The sequence below is a fragment of the Loxodonta africana genome, chromosome 27, assembly GCF_030014295.1.
Source record: "Loxodonta africana isolate mLoxAfr1 chromosome 27, mLoxAfr1.hap2, whole genome shotgun sequence".
Taxonomy (NCBI): domain Eukaryota; kingdom Metazoa; phylum Chordata; class Mammalia; order Proboscidea; family Elephantidae; genus Loxodonta; species Loxodonta africana.
This window is the reverse complement of record NC_087368.1, coordinates 18,574,518-18,595,549: the sequence shown is the minus strand read 5'-3', so window position 1 is coordinate 18,595,549 and position 21,032 is coordinate 18,574,518. Positions and strand designations below refer to the sequence as shown.

At 38.6% G+C, this 21,032-nt stretch overlaps 1 protein-coding gene across 1 annotated transcript in view; it reads right to left on the bottom strand.

Annotated features, from left to right (window-relative positions):
- The window catches only part of KCNH8 (potassium voltage-gated channel subfamily H member 8), a 447,419-nt gene that overhangs the window by 206,744 nt on the left and 219,643 nt on the right, over positions 1–21,032 (bottom strand). The window contains exons 4-5 of the mRNA XM_003415733.3: positions 18,387–18,514; positions 12,721–12,961 (exon numbers count right to left, since the gene is read on the bottom strand). Coding sequence (XP_003415781.2) covers positions 12,721–12,961; positions 18,387–18,514 — 369 coding nt within the window. The remainder of the gene's footprint in view (positions 1–12,720; positions 12,962–18,386; positions 18,515–21,032) is intronic.

Below are 21,032 nucleotides of genomic sequence, written 5' to 3'. Positions count from 1 at the left end.
TTGGAGACAGGACAACAGCTGTACTGTTTTTCTGAGAATTTGAGTAGCAGGGTAGTTTTCTGGGTTTTGTTTAATTATTACTATATCTTCAGGCTTCCCAAAACCAAAACTCATTGCTGACTCACAGCAAACCCATAGGACAGAGTAGAACTGCCCTGTAGGGTTTCCAAGGCTGTAATCCTACGGAAGCAGACAGCCCTTCTGTGGAGTGGCTGGTAGGTTTGAACTGCCAACTTTTTGGTTAGCAGCCAAGTGCTTAACCACTGCACCTCCAGGGCTCCTATCCTTAGGGTTAAAAAAAAAAAAAAACGCTGCCATCGAGTTGATTCCAACTCATAGCAGCCCTACAAAAAAAAAAAAAAAAAACTGCCCCATAGAGTTTCCAAGGAGTGGATGGTGGATTCAAACTGCTGACCTTTTAGTTAGCAGCTGGGCTCCATCCTCAGGGTCCAGGGTAAGTGGAGTTAAATGATTCCTTGAGCAGAAAATGGCTGGCTAATAGACAGGGAGGTACTGATTCATTCAGTGGTTAATGCTCAATATAGTTTATTTATTTAATATTCCAAAATTTTAACTGGGACTATAGACATCATGCATAGTCTTAGAGTTGGGTAAAAAATGGCCATCAAACCTGAGTCCCTACTATGAATGCCATCTTGATTAACTGTTAGTAAGTAACCCTATTACTCTATCCAAGATCAGTGTAACTGAAAATGCCCCCTCAGTATGCTTAAGAGCTTGGGTTGTAGGGGTGCATGTATGCAGATGTGGGGCTCCACGGTGTGTGGGTCTCCGCTGTTCACCTATATTTGAAAGTTGGAGTAAAAGCAGTAGAAAGAATGCGTGTGAGTGGTAAGAAAATAAGAATGGGACTGAGGGAGGGAGATTAGGGGCCCAAATACTGAGATAAACTAATGCTAACTAATCAAATATGTACTCTAGGGATATCACAACACCCATACCATTTAGAAGCAAAATTCATTTTAATTTCCTCCTCCTCATGAAAAGTCAACATTACTTATTTCTAGAAGTTTTTACCTGCAGCACCCAAATCTGTATCTTTAATGTTAACCATTTAACTATGAGGAAAATGAAATTATCTTTGTAGGCAACTTTTCAGAAAAATAACTATTATTATACATTGGGGTTTGCTTACACAAAGAAATAGCAATAAAATACCCATATTCTTTCATTTCCTACTGAGGTTATATATGGTACCATAATAGAAAAAGACACCCAAGGCTGCTGAAAGAAAATTAAAGTACCTCTTTTGGAGCTAGTCTTACAACCAGAAAGTAACAGGCATTAATGTGAAAGGAGTTGGATGGTAAAAGAACACTACTCCTTAGTTTCAAGTAAAATGGGAAACAGCATATTTATAATGACTGTCAACAATGAAGATGAGACTTAGGGAAGACTTTTACAAAATAAGCATGGACTTACTAGAAAACAAGCACAGTTCTGGAAAAGTTATGGAGCTGTTGAACAGAGAGAAGTCTTAGTTTCTCTAAAATTGGTCATTAAGCCTTTAGCTGATGACTTCTAGATTGGGTTACTGGAAGCCCAGCTCTGTCCCTTTCTGGCCTCATCAGAGCTGGGCAGGAACAAGAAGAGGAACTGAAATGCAGATCAATACGTTTCCTTGTTTGTGGAAATACAGATGGGAGACCGAATGGGAGAAGACATTGGAGCTATTGCCTCTAATATTGTTTGGGATCACTCCATTACATGCCAGTACTTAGAGGGTTGCAGATAAAAGATGCATGACTTAGGTAGATGTAAGATGATAGTGGGAAACCCTGGTGGCGTAGTGGTTAAGTGCTACGGCTGCTAACTAAAGGGTCAGCAGTTTGAATCAGCCAGGCGCTCCTTGGAAACTCCATGGGGCAGTTCTACTCTGTCCTATAGGGTCGATATGAGTCAGAATCAACTCGATGGCACTGGGTTTGGGTTTTTTTTGGGGGGGGGGGTTTTAAGATGATAGTGTTTAAGGAAGACCTCCCTTTGGCTTTTCACAAAGGATGCTGAGCCAAGTCTGTACAAGTACCTGAAAAAGCCTCAAAATGTGGTCTTTTAAAGAATTATCTATGTGAGATCAAATTGACAATGGCAACTCAAAAGGTTGGATGGGAAACTTAGGGGGACAGTGAGTTTAAGATAACGGTGGTGGAACAATTTGGAAAAGGGTTGTAAAAATGGTAGCCCAACTTGAAGAATGTCATTAGTGTTAGTGAATTGTACACGTTAAAATGGTATATCTTTGCCTGTGTATATTTTCAACAAAATTAAAAAAAAATTTTTTAAGCCTCAGATTCTTGAAGTGGTAAATGATTCTCCAGGTACCATGTTCCTGGAGGCTAAAGGGTATGGAATGGTCTAGCGCACCTTATTCCCCAGATTAGCTAGATGTATCAAAGAATGCTGATTTGCTGAAAACTGGAGAGATTAAAACAAACTGAAGGAATATGAGCTTGATGACACATTAACCATCACTATTGAACAGTGACTTTATTCTTGATATAATTACCTCACTAAATCCTCAAAATAATGCTACCATTTTGTGCATTTTACAGAGAAAACATTTAGGGTTTTAGTCCTACCTTGGTCAGTAATTAGCCAGATCATGGACAAACTGCTTGCTTTTATTTCCCCTTTCTTCACACGGTATAAACAGATATACCTGCCTTAATTATTTCACAAGGCTATAATGAGAATTAAATGAAGAGAAGAAAGATTCTGAGAAAGCACAATGTGGGGACACGTAGGTGAACAGAAGCACTGGTTACTAGAAAATGACAGACAAAAGAACGAAAATAAGCAGAAATTATAAAAATATGGACATATACTCCTAAGAAAGCTATATACTGCACTTAGGGGAATTCTGCTCTTGAATCGGAGGACTATCACTTGTAAATTCTAAATTGTGATTTAAAAATCACTAAAATACCAAATGGTGATCATGGTATTGGTGAATTAGAGTCAAGTCCACGTATTTCTGAAATGTCCCTTACAGGTAGTATTGTCCCTACTGAGAACCAATGAGCTAGAGCTACTTTAATAAACGTATGATACAAACGTAAATAATGACACTGAGTAAAAAATGTCTTTCAAATATTTACGAGGTTATCACAATAACTGGAGCCCTGATGGCAAAGTGGTTAAGAGCTCAGGCTGCTAACCAAAATGTCGGCAGTTGAAGTTTACCAGCTGCTCCTTGGAAACCCTATCCCAGTAACCCAGTATAGGGCAGTTTTACTCTGTCTTATACGGTCACTCTGAGTTGCAGTCGACTCAATGGCACATGACAACAACAACAACACAATAATCAGAGGGCAGTCTCTGGGTGGTCCAAATAGTTAACACACTCAGCTGCTAAAAGAAAGGCTGAAAGGTTCTAGTCTACCCAGAGGCACCTTGGAAGAAAGGCCTGGTGATCTAGTTCAGAAAAATCGGCCATTGAAAACTCTATGGAGCACACTTTTACTCTGATACACATGTGGTCCCCATGAGTTGGAATTGACTCTATGGCAAATGGCGACATTGAGTATGACTGGCGTGTAGTGGGTAAGGATGTTAGATGCCCAACCTTGGCAGGACAGTCTACACACTGTGTGACTACACTTTCTCTCACACGGCTTTCATTGTCCTGGCAGTGGAATGTGTGATCTCTTTTATACTTTGTCACTACCTCACCCCAGGTCTAAACACAAGAACTATTTAGATACTACATGGAAGGACAGAGTCCAGCTGATTTGCCAGAATACCGTTTCCTCATTTTCTCTCTTGATAGTCTTAAATTTTTCTTGACATGCTATTCCTACTTGAGTTAGATTTCTGTTACTGTATACAAGTGTGTCAGGTCTGATTAATACTTACCCTAATACCAGCCCTTATTCTATGCTTACTTGAACCTCTACTCTTTTAATTTGCCTGTACATCTTCAATGGAATTCTCTTAATCTGAATTTGTTCACCATAAAAATGAGTTGCTGTTGAGTCAATTCCAATTCATGGCAACCACCCATGTGTCAAAGTAGAACTGTGCTCCACAGTATTTTCAATGGCTGATTTTTCAGAAGTAGATCACCAGGCCTTTATTCCAAGGCACCTCTGGGTAGGCTCCAAACTTTTGGTTAGCAGCCAAGCATGTTAACCACTTGCACCACCCACAATCGCCCTTGTTCATCATAACAAACCAAACCTGCTGCTGTCGGGTCAATTTTGACTCATAGCAACCCTATTGGTAAGAGTAGAACTGCCCCATAGAGTTCCCAAGGAGCGACTGGTGGATTTGAACTTCTAGCCTTTTGGTTAGCAGCTGTAGGTCTTAATGACTACACCACCAGGGTTTCCTCATAAGTAGGTACAAATATTTATTTTATTATGTCTTTTAGTGTCATCACACCACGAACCTTACAAATTCAAAGACATGATACATACGTATTTTCTTTATATTCTTCTTTATGTTAAAGTATTGTATAGATTTTTAAAAAACATTTACAGGTAGAGAGTTAGGAGACACTATAAAATATGTTATGAAAAAAGGGGCTTTGGGTTGAGAACCGGTGTTCTAGACCAGGGTTAGCAAACTTTTCTGTCAAGGGCCAGATAGGAAACATTTTACGCTTTGCTGGCCATATGGTCTCTGTCAAAACTACACAACTCTACCAATGAAGCATGAAAACGGCAATAGAAAAATGCAAAGGAGTGTGAGTGACTATGCCCTAATGGAATTTTATTTACAAAGACAGGCAGTGGGGTTGGCCCATGAAACTATAGTTTGCTGATCCTGCTCTACATGGTCACTCTGAGTTGGAAATGACCCGACAGCAATGAGTAACTGTGGATAGGAGGTCCCTTGGTACACAAGGTTATGCACCGAACTACTAACCAAAAGGTTGGCAGTTCATACTCACCCAGCAGCACCTTGGAAGACAGGCCTGGTGATCTGCTTCCAAAAGGTCACAGTTTTGAAAACCCTATAGAACAGTTCTGCTCTGCACACATGGGGTTGCCATGAGTGGAAACCCACTTAAAGGCAATTAACAAGAAGTATGGATGGGTAGTTAGGTTGCTTCCCTTGTTTGGCTTCTGCAAATTATGCCCCAGCATATCTTTTGCACATGTCTCCCCATCTGAATCGGCAAGTATTCTCCATCGAGAAAAAAAAAAAATCTCTGGATCCTGGGCCATATGCAATTCTAACTTGACTAGATTTTGCCAAATCGTTCTCATTTTTTGTTTATTTTCGACAGCATCATTTTCTGTTCTAATGTTTACACTTCTTTTTCCCTAGTCTTAGGATGCTCATTCTTCCCAACTCTAGAATTACACTTAACTCTTTCATATTTCATTTTCTCTTTTACTCATTTATTTTTTTTTAATAGGCAGTATACTCACATTGTTCAAAACTCAAAAGTTTAATGCAGGCAAATAATAAAATCTCTCCTCTGCTGTCCCCAGGACCTGCTCCCCTCTTCAGAAGCAAACAAGCTTATCCATTTCTTGTGCAGCCCCCCAAAGACTGTTCAAGCATTATAAAGTAAGTATATACATATATACACCTGCTCCTCACTATCTCATTATCTGACATTTTACATTTATGACAATAGTAAAAAATCTACTAACCGACTATTTTGGGCATTAATAAGGAGCCAAGCAAGAGGTGGGGGAGGACGAGGACAATGTTTGTGAGAGGCGGCGAGGCCACCTGGACCACTGGCACTTCATATTACCTGTTGGGTGGAGCAGCCAGGCACCGCAAGCTTGGGCCCACGGGTGGCATGCAAAAGGTGAGGGTGGCAGGGCCTGGAGGAGGCGGTGGGAGTGGGGCTGCAGGATTTGGGCAGAGGGCTCAGTTTCTTCTTCCAAAGAGGCTTTTCTGCCACCTCCACAGTCTCTGCTGGGCCCAGTTGGCTGGACCTCACCTGCCCGTTGGTTCTGCTGTTGAAACCTGTCTCCGGGGCAGGCAGAGCAGGAAGATGGAGAGGTGAGGTGGGCAGTGCACACGGAGGCCTGGAGTGTGGCCAGGTGATGGTAGGCCCTGCTACTCCAGAGGCTGAGGGGCAACCCCCGACCACCACCACCCCCAACCCCACAGGCTTCGCAGTGGCTAGGGAAGACATGGTGGGGAAGGGGGGACCTAGTGGGCAGTGAGTGATGGGGTGGGGAACACCAGCTCTGAAGTCAGAGCTGAGGCTGAAACTCACATAACACTGCACAAAGCAAATTTCACTTAACAACCTGGTCTTTGGAACATAACCACATTGATAAGTGAGGAGTCTGTGTATTCTCCTCCTCCCTCTTTTTTGATACAAGTGGTAGCATACCATACATTCCAGAGTGGATCTTGCTTTTCTTCACAATATACCTTGGAAATTACAATAAATGCACATACTGGCAATGTCTGAGACATTTTTGTCATGACTGGGTAGGAAGTGGAACAGGTACAAATATGGATCTCTTCAAGGCGGTTGGCTAGGTAGCTGTCTTCCAAATTTCTTGGCATAGACGAGTGAGTACTTTTAGCCCTGCATCTGTTTGTTGAAACATCTCAATTGATATTCGGCCAATTCCTGGAGCCTTGTTTTTCACCAATGCCTTCAGTGCAGCTTGGACTTCTTCCTTCGGTACCACTGATTCTTGATCACATGCTACCTCCTGAAAGGGTTGAATGTCAACCAATTCTTATTGGTACAGTGACTGTGTATTCCTTCCATCTTCTTTTGATGCTTCCTGTATCGTTTAGTATTTTCCCTGTAGAATCCTTCCATATTGCGGCTTGAGGCTTGAATCTTTTCTTCAGTTCTTTCAGCTTGAAAAATGCCAAGCGTGTTCTTCCCTTTTGATTTTCTATCTCCTGCTCTTTACACAGTTCATTATAATACCTTACTTTGTCTTTTCAAGCTGCCCTTTGAAATCTTCTGTTCAGCTCTTTTATTTCATTATTTTTTCCTTTTGTATTAGCTACTCCATGTTCAAGAGCAACTTTCAGATTCTCTTCTGACATCCATTTTGGTCTTTTCTCTCCTGTCTTTTTAATGACCTCTTGCTTTCTTCATGTATGATGTTCCTGATGTCATTCCATAACTCATCTGATCTTCAGTCATAGTGTTCAATGCGTCAAATCTATCCTTGAGATGGTCTCTAAATTCGGGTGAGATATACTCAAGGTCATACTTCACCACTCATGGACTTGTTCTAATTTCCTTCAACTTCAACTTATATACAAGCAATTGATGGTCTGTTCCCCTGGTAAGGTCCATGTGTACAGTTGCTCTTTATGTTGTCGAAAAAAGGTATCTACAACGAGGAAGTCATTGGTTTGGCAAAATTCTATCATGAGATCTCTGGCATCATTTCTGTCACCAAGGCCATATTTCCTACTACCAATCCTTCTTTGTTTCCAGCTTTCACATTCCAATCTCCAGGGATTATCATGCATCTTGATTGTATGTTTGATTCATTTCAGACTGCAGAAGTTGGTAAAAATCTTCAATTTCTTCATCTTTGGCCTTAGTGGTAGTGCGTAAATTTGAATAATAGTCGTATTAACTGGTCTTCCTTATAATACAGGCACATGGATATTATCCTATCACTGACAGCGTTGTACTTCACCACAGATCTTGACACATTGATGGTGTTTTCTTTTTACATGATCATTCTAAAATTTTTAATATAGACATCTAATTACAATTTTTCTAGCAATATTCTCTAGGCCTCAATCTTTCTATTGTTACACTGTACATATCAAAACATGATATATTGCCTTTTACCTACCCAATACCGTCTCCATCTGGTCATCATTTAGAATTTTAGTTTCTACCTATTTAAAAAACATTAATATTTTCAGCCAGCAGTTAATTGAATTCACCAACATGTTTTAGCAATATGTTATTACTTGCTTTCTTCCTTGGGTCCACTAAAACAATATAGGTAGTCCAACTTACAGTGAGGTTCCGTTCTGAGGACTTCATCGTAAGTCAGTTCTGACGTAAGTCAAATACCTTATTTTATTTTTTTAGTTTTCATTATTATTGCCATAGCCTGCTATATGGCTATACTGTTTTGAACAGTAGATCATAACATCGAACATGAGCAATACATTAGTAATGATAAGATGTACGAAAACAAAAAATAAACAAAAAAACAGATGATCCTAAGTGAGGTTTGTTGTAACTCTAATATGTTGTAAGTTGGGGGCTACCTGTATTATTTTTCAGCCAACAGCTATTCGTATTTACCAACAGATTTTATCCATTTTCATTCTATTAATTTTAATGTTAAATCCACTTTTACCCTTTTTGGATCACTTCTCTTCTTGATAAAGAACATATTTTAGTAGTTCCTTTAGTGAGTATCTGTGGGCGGTAAATTCAGTCCTCATCTGAAAATGTTTTCATTTTTTCTGCGTTCCTAAAGAATAGTAACTGGGAGAAAGAAATAGAAGCAAAGAAAATGAAGAAAGGAGGAAGGAAGGAAAGAGGAAAATAAGAAAGGAAAGAGGGAGAGAGAGAGAAGAAAGGAGAAAAGGAATTCTACTAAGCCAGATATTTTTCCCTCAAAAAAAACACTTCAAAAATTATTTGTCCATTGTCTTCTGGCCTCTATTGTTGCTACTGAGAAATATGATTTCAGTACAATTTTTATTCCTTTGTAAGAAAATTTTCTTTCTCTCTAGAACTTAGATTTTCTTTTTAATCCTTTATGGTATACAGTGTTATTGTTAAGTGCCTAAGTGTGGATATACTCTAATTTACCCCATTCAATACCTGGAATAAGCTTTGATCTTAGGATTTGTGTGTTCCTTCCATTCTGAACTATAAGGTCACTTTCCATTTTAAGTTTCCATAAGGCTTTGAACCAGCAGATAAGTTAGACGTGATGGTTTTCAAACTAAAGACAACCTATAGCAAAACACTGTGATCTACTGATGATAAAGAATTTAAGAAAAAGAGAGTATGTGAGAGAGATTCTAGCCTACCATTCATACTGAAGTTTTGACAAATATAATTATATACTCAGACACCTTCTTTAAGGTGACACTATCTGGAAAGAATTTTTTTTTTTTTGGTATCATTCTTTCTGAAAGAGAATTATTACGTGTTCTGAGGTAAAACATTAATGTGTGAGATGCTGGACTAATCACAGTAAAATGAATATCTTTTATCATGGAATTTTTCAGAGAATTCATAATGCTAAAGTGCACTGTAAATCCCCTAAAGAGACAGACCATCTTCTAACTTTCATCTGACTATGAGTCCTCTTTTTATGGACCATTTAATTTTTCCCCTCTTAGAAAACAAATCATATTGCCTTACGTTTGTATAAAAAGACCAGACCAAACCCCTTGCAGTCGAGTAGATTCCGACTCACAGTGACTCTACAGAACAGAGTAGAACCACCCCATAGGGTTTCCAAGGAGTGGCTGGTGGATTCAAACTGCCAACCTTTTGGTTAGCAGCTGAACTCTTAACCACTGTGCCACCAGGGCTCCTAGAGTGATACAAATAACAAAATATTTTCAACCTACTTTTAACAATTCCGAACCACTTGATTATTAAAACGTAAATTTAATAACACTGTTCTAGAAATTAAAACACAGCATATTAAAAACACATACAGATTTTCCCCACACATCAATTTAATAAATATTTATTGATAGAAGCACTGCCTTAGCGTGGTTAAAATAGAGTACTATAGGCAATATAATTTTTAATTGCTAAGTATTTTGACTGATTTCTCACTGATTGTTTTTATGCACCTTTGGGAAATATTCCATAGAATGAAGGTTCTGGGAAATATAATTTGAGAAATGTTAAAATATTTTTCCAAATATATCATAATAAGTTCAAAAATACACTTAAGCTCATTTAAAAGAAGAAAGCGAAAAGGAAAACAGGAGATGGCAGTAAGGACAGGAAAGTCTTACTACTTAGAAAAACAGGTCAGTCAACAGGGACTGCTAAAACCGTTAGCAGGCAAAATCTCAATTTCTAAAGTAATCATTGCACCAGCTAAAGGGCATAAAAACAGAGTGGGTTTCCATCCCTTTGTCATCTTTATCATGTGGTTAGGCAAGGATAATCAAGGTTAGTCAAGGGGGTTGCCTACTGGAGCCCAAAAGGAATGGCAGTAAGAAAGAACACCGAGGGCAACTTCAGGGGAGCAAACTAGAGTCTCCATTGGTTTAGTAGAGAAAAATAGCCTACAAATAAAACAAAACACTCCCACAAAATAAGTCTCTCATCAGTATCTGTACTCCTAGGGGTAAATAAGTCATTATGTGCCAATGAGCATACAGTACTAGAAGTGACTTCTAAGCCATTATTGTTGTTAGGTGCTGTTGAATTGATTCCGACTCATAATGAACACATGAGTAGAACAGCCGCATAGGATTTTCTTGGCTGTAATTTTTGCAGAAGGAGATCACTAGGTCTTTCCCCTACGGAGCCACTGGGTGGGTTCCAACAGCCAACATTTCAGTTAGCAGCCGAGCGCTGAACCATTTGTACCACCAGGGCTCCTTTCTAAGCCCTCAGGAAGTCAAATACCTATGACTCGAGAAGAGTGGAAAAGAGCCTCAAAACATAACCTTGTCCCTGTGGCAGAGTTATTAAATAACAGCAATAACAGTAATAATAAGAAGATGAAAATATTTGCTAAACCAAACCAAAACCAAACCCATGCCATCAAGTCAATTCTGACTCATAGCGACCCTATAGGACAGAGTAGAACTGCCCCACAGAGTTTCCAAGGAGCGCCTGGTGGATTTGAACTGCTGACCCTTTGGTTAGCAGCCATAACACTAAACCACTATGCCACCAGGGTTTCCAATATTTCCTAAGCAGATACTTATATATATCACCTCACAAAACTCTATAAAATAGCTATGACAGAGAAGGGAGCTCAGGCTCAGATATATTGAATGATTGCCTAAATTCTTGAGAACTTGGCCAAGGTCATATGGAGACTTTTTAGGATACTAATTTTTGTGTATATGTATCACAGGTAGGGTAGAGGAGTCAAAGATCAGCAAATTAAAAGGATATAAAACCACAACGGATTGGCATGAACCTACCCAGTTTTCCTAGGATTTTCATTCCAAATTCTTGTTCCAAACTAAGATGCTGTTATTTGTCATTTAACAATAATTTGATGCGCCCACTCCTCACTTATCAATACGGTTAGGTTCCAAAGACCAGGTCATTGTGTGAAAATCATCATTAAGTGAAAATGGAGGATAATCACAAAATAGAAGATGACTACATCATTACATAACTGCCAAATTACATCATTACATAACTGCCAAACCACTGAGAATCATGGCTGAACCAAACTGACACATAACTTTAACCATTACGGCCAGCGTTACTCTCACCTCACACCAGACATAGGTCGTTAATGCACAAACTAGTCGGACAGTACATTTTTTACTATTGTTGTAAATGTGAAATATTGTATAAAAAGGTAGTCAATAAGTAAGGAGTAGGTGTATATACCTTTATGCGTATACCTTTCTTTGGTTAAAATAAATGAATTTCCTAAAACTGTAGCCTGCCTGATCAAGACACCTAAGTTGGCAACATTGCCATCTAGTGGCCAAAACACACTATATCCACCACTTCCGGGAGGGGGTCGGGGTGGGGGGGTCCTAAAAAGGCTCTGAGGGGTGTGTCCAGTAGATTCATGTCAATAATGATGTTAAAGCCACACCAAGAACATACAAATACCTGCAGAACAAACATACGCTGACATTCTGTTAGAAAGCCCCCTATGGCCCCAAAACTTTAACAGCTTTACTGAAAAAATGTTTCGCCACCACTGAAACATTCACTCTAAGCTTTGATTTGCTTTGTATATTTATTTCCTTTTCTTTAAACTTGTAAGATCCAGTTCTCACTCTTTTGTCTATCTACATATGTGAAATGTTTTCCAAATGCTATTTCATCTTTACAATAAAGATCTTGCCCTGCATCACCATGGCCAGGTAAAGAAGCAGGATTTATTTTGCTAATGATGGTCAAGAACTCGACAGAGAGTCAATCTAGGCTCTAAGGGAGACCCAGAACTCTAGCAAGAGCTAGGCTTGGTCTGAACAACAAGATTTAAAAAGAAGAAAACAGGAAAAGGCTTACAAGAATGAAGCAAGATACAACTTCAACTGAAGTTCCCAATATTCTTGAGATAAATACTCTCAGCAAACGCCCCCTTTGGGAACTCCTCTTTAATGAAAATCAGATACTTACTGTTTCTCTTGATTGACTGGAAGGCTTATGCAATCTTTCACTTTTGCAACCAGGCCACCTATAGCAACCACCACCGATGCCTGAAGGGCATGGAGAACCACTCCTGGGACTGAACCACTAATTGGAGCACCAATGGTGGGTTCTTGCCAAGCCCCAATTCTGACCCTATGTAATTAAGATCTTGATAGATTTGAGAGTACAAACAAAACAGCCCATAGGTCTTCCCAGCCCATTTTTGATGACACAAGTATAGAAACATGGGGCATAAATTCAGATCTATTTGGATAAAGGAACAGTGGAAAAGCCAAAAGAGGCAATTTTTGGAAAACCAAATATGTGCTTCTCCAAAATTTGCATCAGAGGCTGAGTCATGCCCATGCAAATGGCTCTCCTTCAAATTCATGTCAGAAAAATCTGGACCACACTTACTTCCCATAGGCAAATCTCCGACGAAAGCCACCTTTGGTTCTTACCTATAATAAAAAGAATCTCCACTGCAATGTCACTGACTGTTGTGCTCCGAGTCGTGGACAGGTCATCGTTGCCAATAAAGCAAACGTTGTAAGGTACGGTCACGGCAACATAAAACGTTGCCAATAAAATAAGCCAGTCCCAGCCAGCTTTAAAAGTGCTAAAATGCAAAAGTATGAATTTGGACTTTTTTGCATCAGAGACCTTATACTCCGGAAATGCTGGTTTGTCTACAAAAACATTCTGTGAATAAAAACAAAAAGAAGGGAGAAAGACAGCGTTAGAGAGGACCATGCGCAGCCTCAAACACATACTTGTGTGCAGAACATTCATGCACACAACATCAATGCATCTTACAGGTGACTTTTAAAACTTGGTGGTGCAAAAAGCAGAGGTGTATATACTCAACTGAGCTGAGGTCTTTGCTATAAGGAACAGGGAGCCATGAATATTAAGTAATCTAAATTTTGTTCTTTAAAGAACAAAACGACCATTACCTAAACTGTCACCTAAAAACATTCACAGTTGCAAGTATAATCCTACATACATTATAAACACAAACCAAAAAAAAACAAACCCATTGCTGTCTAGTCAATTCTGACTCATAGCGACCCTATAGGACAGAGCAGAACTGCCCCATAGAGTTTCCAAGGAGCACCTGGTGGATTTGAACTGCTGTCCCTTGGGTTAGCAGCTGTAGCACTTAACCACTACATCACCAGGGTTTCCTATAAACACAAAGGTATGTTTATATTCCCATTGTCGTGGGGCTGTCCTGTATACCTAAAGTCTTCAGATGACAACCATTTTCTAAAGAATATATCTGATTTGAAATTCTTCTGATGACAGCAAAGGTGCCATTTCCTCCAGAAAAGATACAAGTATTTGACCAACACACTATCGTGAACCAAACCAAAACCAAACGCATTGCCATCGAGTTGATTCCAATTCAGTCGTTTCCATTTCTTTCAAAATATATCCAGGATTTGCTAACTGCATGCATTTTTGGCAAGCTGGCTGTTGGTGAAGTTTCGGGTTGGGAACTCTAACCTCATAGCCCTATTGACAGGGATTCATTCTGACACTGGCCAGCCCTTGTTAAGATGGCAAGGTGGAAAATAGTTACTTAAGCGTTATTATTCAAGGCCTGGGAGGAGAAAGACAATGTTCACTGTTCACCTGATTAAATGCAGAAGAATAGCTGGAGTTTTTGATAACTGCAAAAGCACTTTACTTGGAAAGCAGTCCAAAATGATGAACCATTCTACTTATTGCTACAAGACAAAGGGCGGTCCAACAACACTGGCTGTGGAGATTTGACGAGCCTGTGGCCAGATACTTGCAGACCCTGCTTTGACCTCAATTAATGAGAAACACAAAATAGGTAATGGGAACTTATCTTTGAAAGTGAAGTTGAATTAATGAACAAAGTTCTGGGATACACGTTATATGCAGGTCACAGTATTGTTTTCTTGTCTCAGCTACTGAAGCAAGGCCAGATTAATGTGGTGTGTTCAGGGAGCCCTGGAGTACATCAGTTTCAGGATAGGTTCAGAGCAATCAGGAAATACTTCACTCTTTTTTGGCAGCTATGAGGGACCATATATTTTTTCTACCTTAATATTAATTTACCCTCTGCCTTGGCACCTGTCTTTGGTAGGCATTTGCAACACGTTTCTTACTTCCCATTAATATTCCTACTCAGCCCACACAGGCACCCCACAATGCCAGTCCTTCCTGGTGGAGTTACTGCTTCACTATTCCCAGATGGTCCTCTGATGTCCATTTGTCATTGCTTCTGGTTTCCATTCAACTTGCTGATACCTGACCTGCCCCATTCACCTCATTCCCTGGTTTCTAGGAGCAAGTGTCAACCAAAGGTGAACTTTGGCATAGAAATTAGAAAAGGAGAATGAAGTACTTCTATAGGGCTTCTTTCTCATCAAAGCTTAGGCTGGTGACTAAGAGAAGAGGGAGTTACGGTCCATCAGTATTAATTCCCTCAAGGTTGCTAAGCACTTCAGTTATAATAATACACAATGGCTTCTTACATAATTTTTTTGTTTAAACCATTTACAATAAGACACTACCAGAAGAAATGGGAATATGTCATTTCCCTATCCAAAGTAAGTGTTATCCTATCATGTTAACAGAAATTAAAATTTTGCCTTGTTTGAGGGAGAAGCCAGGTCTTGGGGTGCGGATTGGGGAAACTCAAGCAGTAGAGCATGTTCTTTGATTATAGGTGAATGACTACATGCAGCTTTCGTGAAGCTGCTGCAAAAGTTCAGCAATACATTAATTACACCAGAAATCAGAAAATAAGTCACATGATTTCATTTTTACAGACTACCTACAACATATTATTTAAAATTTAAAAAATTACTGAGAACTCAATATAGCTTAGATTAGATGTATGTTTTTGAATTTAGAATTCTGCAGACTTCTTGGCACAAACACCTGAGTGAAAAAATAGACATGCTCCTCCCTTTGCGACTGTATTTGTAAATTTTCATCAAAAAGATTTTGAATGGGAGGAATTTTTTAAATTGGAAAGTGTGCTTTATTAGCAGGAAAGAGACAGAGGAAAAAAAAAGGACATGTTCTTCATAACCCTCAAACTTATGTAGTTTAAGGAATAATACAACTAGTCTAGATTTATTTATATATTTATACATGTATATATAATTTTAGTTATATATACTAAATGTGGAACATACTTCTTTAGTATCAATGGTACATTTGTTGTGTAAACGCTACCCTATGAATTATTGAAACACAACGGTTAAGCCAATATCTAATTGCAGTAACTGCTTATTTCCTGGAAACCCCGGTGGTATCGTGGTTAAGAGCTGTAAGAGCTATGGCTGCTAACCAAAAGGTCAGCAGTTTGAATCCAACAGACACTCTTTGGAAACTCTAAGGGGCAGTTCTACTCTGTCCTATAAGGTGGCTATGAGTTGGAATTGACTCGATAGCAACAGGTTTGGTCTGGTTTTTGGTTTATTTCCTAAACTATTTTGACATTTCCTTGAAACTATCATCTGAATGAGCAAAGGAATCGGAAAATATTTCTGCACTCACTACACCAGGCAATGCAGGCACAGTGTATGGCTTTGATGACCACTAGCGCCCGTACTCTGCTTGTCATATTTGGTATTTATGGCACTCTCCCCTTTCAAGTTCCCAAGGCTTTCATGTGATCTTTGCAACAGTTCTTTGAGTTAGAAACACATGCACCATCCCATTCTCATTTTCCAGAAGGAATAACAAATCAAGGAAGGCAGAAATTAAACACCTTTTCCAAGACCCAACAGGCAAAGGCAGGACTAAAGGGCATTAAGTCCTGATTCCTAAACCACGCCGATGGCGCAATGATTCCATTTGTTTATGATTGAATCATATATTCTGTTCCATAAAATTGTAGCCAAGAAGCAGCAGAGTCAAAAGCACAGTGGCTTTGAATCAGAAGACTTAGGTCTGGGTCCTCAATCTGCTGCGTCTGCTTTTGAGACCTCTAGTAAGTTTTTTTTTTTTTTTTTTCCCATCATTAAAATGGGGCTCATAAAAACACTTACTGTCCAATTGTTATAAGAATCAAATAACAAGACATAAGTAAAAGGAATGTGTAAATAGCAAATAGCAAAGGGCTATAAAAATAATAAGAATTCATTTTTTGTGTGTGTCTGACTGCTGTCACAGTCTGAATTCTCCAAAGATTGCTTAGCCATTAAACTACCCAGGTCATTTCCTCTTCTTCCGTCTTCCTGCTATTTAGCCACTCTACTCTGTTCTCCATAAAAAAAGATGGTGAAAAGGGCTCCTCCCGATTCCATACTACCTGCAATGTCAGAGTTATCATGCTGATTAGACATCCTCAATTACTCTGTATTATTTTGATGCTCCACCCTGATGTTTGTACTTCTTAAAGGAATGGCAATCAAGCAAATCAGCTAAGCAGTAGGAGTTATGATTTTTTAAATCTGATTTTTAAGTACTGTTTTGTGCTTTGTCGAAAGTAAAGGGAAAAATAGCATGTTCAGCCAATGTGTTGTAAAGCTCACTGATATCTGCCATGTTCAAATGGTTCTCGACTGAAGGACAGAAGATACAGAAGATAGTGTCAGCTTTCAGCATTATGGAATCTCTGGCTAATATTTGTTTAGGTGCTTTGTTGGTTGGCCTGCTTAGAATCAAGCTCAGATGTGGTTACCTTTGTTTCTTCTTTGAACTTGTTTACTGTCACCAAGGCTGGTTACTGGAGGGACATGTGAATAGGAACCAGTGCCATAGATCCAGGGGTATGCACTGTTTCAAATTTATCCCTGGACTCTCAGGAACTCATGTGAGTTTTCCTAATATCCCTAGAAAACCTCTATGTTAAGTCAAGACAAAAAGACAGTGTGTGACTCTCAACAGCGGGGCATGGAGACCAGCATGGGTATGACTGACGGAGTCAGAGCAGAAACTGAACAAAATGCCTTGTTCTGGCTTCCAGAAAGGAATCACATTGAAACAGACCAGGTTTACAGCACTTTCATTTAGACCTCACTCCACATCCGGGGCTCAAGCACTTTGTTCACCACAATCAGGAAGATCAAGAGTTTGTATGTCTGTTGCATGGCCCTGTTTTAACAAAGCATGTGTATGTCAGGTAGTCCCCGAGCTTTCTGTGTAAAAAGTAAGATGCCAAAGAATCCCCTACTGTCTGTAACTCCCAGAACTTCTGGATCTTAGATCAATCTGAAAATAGTTCTTGTTGTTTGATGTGATGCTTTCTAATGTCATGTGCAACTCAGACCCTAAATATTTATATAAATACTCAGAGACTAACTTGCACATAGCCACACCATCCCCCAACTCTGTTCTGTTGCGTCCACCAAGCAAATTAATGACATTAAAATCATTTGAATACCTACAACTAAACAGACAGAGTTCTGGATTTCTTGGTGAAGTCCTTAGTGCTAAAAACTCATAAATTAAGTGCAAAATCATGGAAGAAGCGTGTCTTGTAAAACTGTCAAGAATAACCTTTAATAGGCACCGTTATTTGCTTTGGCTTTTGACAGATAAGCGCCAAATTTCAGGAAGCAGGCCTACTATAATTTATTAAAAATACAACTTTTTACAGGACGGCATTATGGCATGAAATTTCAAATGCAGTGTTTCACTGTGTGATATTTGCAACTGTGTCCTGTACAAAATGTAAATTTTAAAATGGAGTAATGGCTTGGATTTGCTCATGGTTCCCATGGGGTGACGGGGGGGAACCATTAAGTGAAACTCAGATAAAGGGCAAAGTAAAGGGTACTAAAATTAAATTTGAGAAATTTTAATCAACAAAGTATGAATGTGTAATATGACTTGTTTCCTAAAATGTAACCGATATGACCCCATTTGCAGCCTTCCTGGTACCATCCTGCACTGTGCTGCACTACAATGCTATTCTAATCTCTGTGCTGTGATAACACTATGATTAAGCACTTTTATTACAGAAATGCCTTGTAACTGCTGACCTTTTCGTTTGTTCTTTATAGGAAAGCACAAGTCAAAGTGGAAAGAAACCTGGGAAAGCCAATAAATGAGAAATTGGAGCCTTTCTTTAGCAAATCAAATGTTGCTACCAGGGGAAACTCCAGCATTCACAGTGCACACACATACCACCTACATTATTTATTTTCAATTTGTTCTTTTCTCTTCTTTGTAGGTGCCCTGAGATGTGATAAAGGACTGCTCGACTCCGTCTCCGGGCTGAGTCAAAGTGGGTCCCTGCTCTTGATCTTCCTTTGGCTTTGTCTGGGGGAAAAACAAAACTCATTAAACAACAATGAATGTGTCATTTCAACTCAAGAATGTCAAGTTTTGACAGTTTCCTTTCAAGAACACACAGTACATGTTTTTTTAACACCTAAAATTACCTGCTGGCTTCTAATGATATTTAAGTCCTTTACAATTTATAAGCTGCACAATGAATGCGCAAGACTGAAACAGAATTGACGCCACCGAATTATGGTGCTGGTAAAGAATATTAAATACACCATGGACTGCCATAAGAATGAACAAATCTGTCCTGGAGGAAATACAGCCAGAATGGTCCTTAAAAGCAAGGATGGCGAGACTTCATCTCACGTATTTTGGACGCGTTATCAGAAAGGACAAGTCCCTGAAGACAGACATCATGCTTGGTAAAGTAGAGGACCCACGAAAAAGAAGAAGACCCTCAAGGAGATAGATTGACACCGTGGCTTCAACTGTTTGCTCAAGCATAGCAATGATTATGAGGATGGCACAGGACCAGGCAGCACTTCGTTCTATCATACATGGGGTCACTATGTGTTGGAACTGACTCAGCAGCTCCTAACAACAACAATTTATACACTTTTATAATCATATTAACTGTATTAATTTTTGAAAATTAATGGTAAAATATGTATGACCATAGAGGAAATTTCAGACAGTTCAGAAAAACATTAAATAAAAAGATTCACCCCTTTCCTGTTCCACACTCATATCCCTAATTCTATTTTCAATATTTTTTTTCTAGAAAATTTTTAATACATGCCCTACATCCACATTTTTATTAGTTGTCTTTGAATGAATATAATTTTACAATTAAAACCATTTGTGTATTACTTTTCTTTCCATATCAAAATAACTCCTAAATTAATCCAGATCTATACATTATAATTCTCTCCCTTTTAATGGCCGATACTCTACCATTTTAGAGATATAACTAGACTTAGTAATTTTACTATTTCCCTTTTACGAATATTTAGGATTAAAAAAAAAAAAAAAACTATGTAGATAATCCCACAATGAAAATTCTTGACCATGTAGAGCTTTAAGTTTGTGCACCAAGATATTCAGTGAATAAATTCCTAGTAGTAGGTATTGTATACCAATATTCAAAATGTAGGATATACATTTTAAAATTGATGTTCATATTCTCTCATTACAGTAATTTATATTCCCAACAGCAGTGAAGGAATGTGCCTAATTCACCACACACAAGCCAAAATATGAAACATCAGTGTCGTCTAACATTTTGATAGGTGAAAAATGTCATGTCATTGTGCAAATGTGCATTTTTATCATTATGAACAAGAATAAGCATTTCTTTAAATATTAATTGTCCATCTACATTTGTTTCTTATAGTCTATTCATATTATTTTTGCCAATTTAAAAATTAAGTCGGTCGTTTTCTATTTATTTCTAAGAGCTCTTTGTATACTACAGAAATCGCCATTTTCTTGTCATATATGCTGCTGAAATTGTTCCCTTTTTGTTACTTGACTTTGGGCTTGATTTATACAGTATAACATTTTTCAATTTCTATGTTGTCAGACTTATCAATCAATCCATTTGTGACTTCCAGACATTATGTCTTGTGTAACTAAACTTTTTCATTCAAAAATTATTTTTTAAAAGTGCGGCATGTTTTCTTCTAGTATCTTTATGGCTTTACATAAAAAAAAAAAAAAAACTTATTTAATCCAACAGACTCTATTTTGATAAAATCAGGTAGAAATCCAGTTATATTACTTTGTTTCCTAAAGGGTATTGTCCGAGAGGAGCCCTGGTGTTGCAACGTGCTTGGATGCTAACCAAAAGCCTGGAGGGTTGAACCCACCCAGCAGCTAGCGCCAAAGACCTGGCGATTTGCTCCCATACAGATTACAGCCAATAAAACCCTATGGGCCAGTTCTACTCTGTCACATGGGGTCACTATGAGTCAAAAATAGACTCAACGGCACCTAACAACAAGATTGTCCAAAAGCAAATAATAAATTGGTTATACTACATTAGGAAACATTGTCTTTATTTGATCAATTAATCAACATTCGATTTCATCCTAAACTATTATGATGATTATAAAATTTTTAAAAAATGACTAAAAACTATTATTTATTAAAACATCATCATCAAGTCACTATAGTATTATGAATGCTTTAAGACTCCTCTCCTTCATGTAAACAATTGGCTTAGGTGTTGTGTTGGGTAAGCCATGTAATAATTAGTGATGGCTACTGTGTGCCAGGCCCTGTTCTAGGTCCTTAGATTTTTTTTTTCTTAATTAATCCTCTTAAATACCCAATGAGATAAGTATCATTACCCTCTATTTACAGATGAGGAAACTGAAACCCTAATAATACGTAATATAATCACATAGCTACTAATGAGTAGAGCTAGTATGTGAAGCCAGAATACACCAATAATCATGCTCCTTCCACACACAGCACCAAGTCCTTTAGCGACTTCAATCCATTTTCAGGACTGCTGCTCTGTGCCAAGTGTAACATAGACTAATATGTA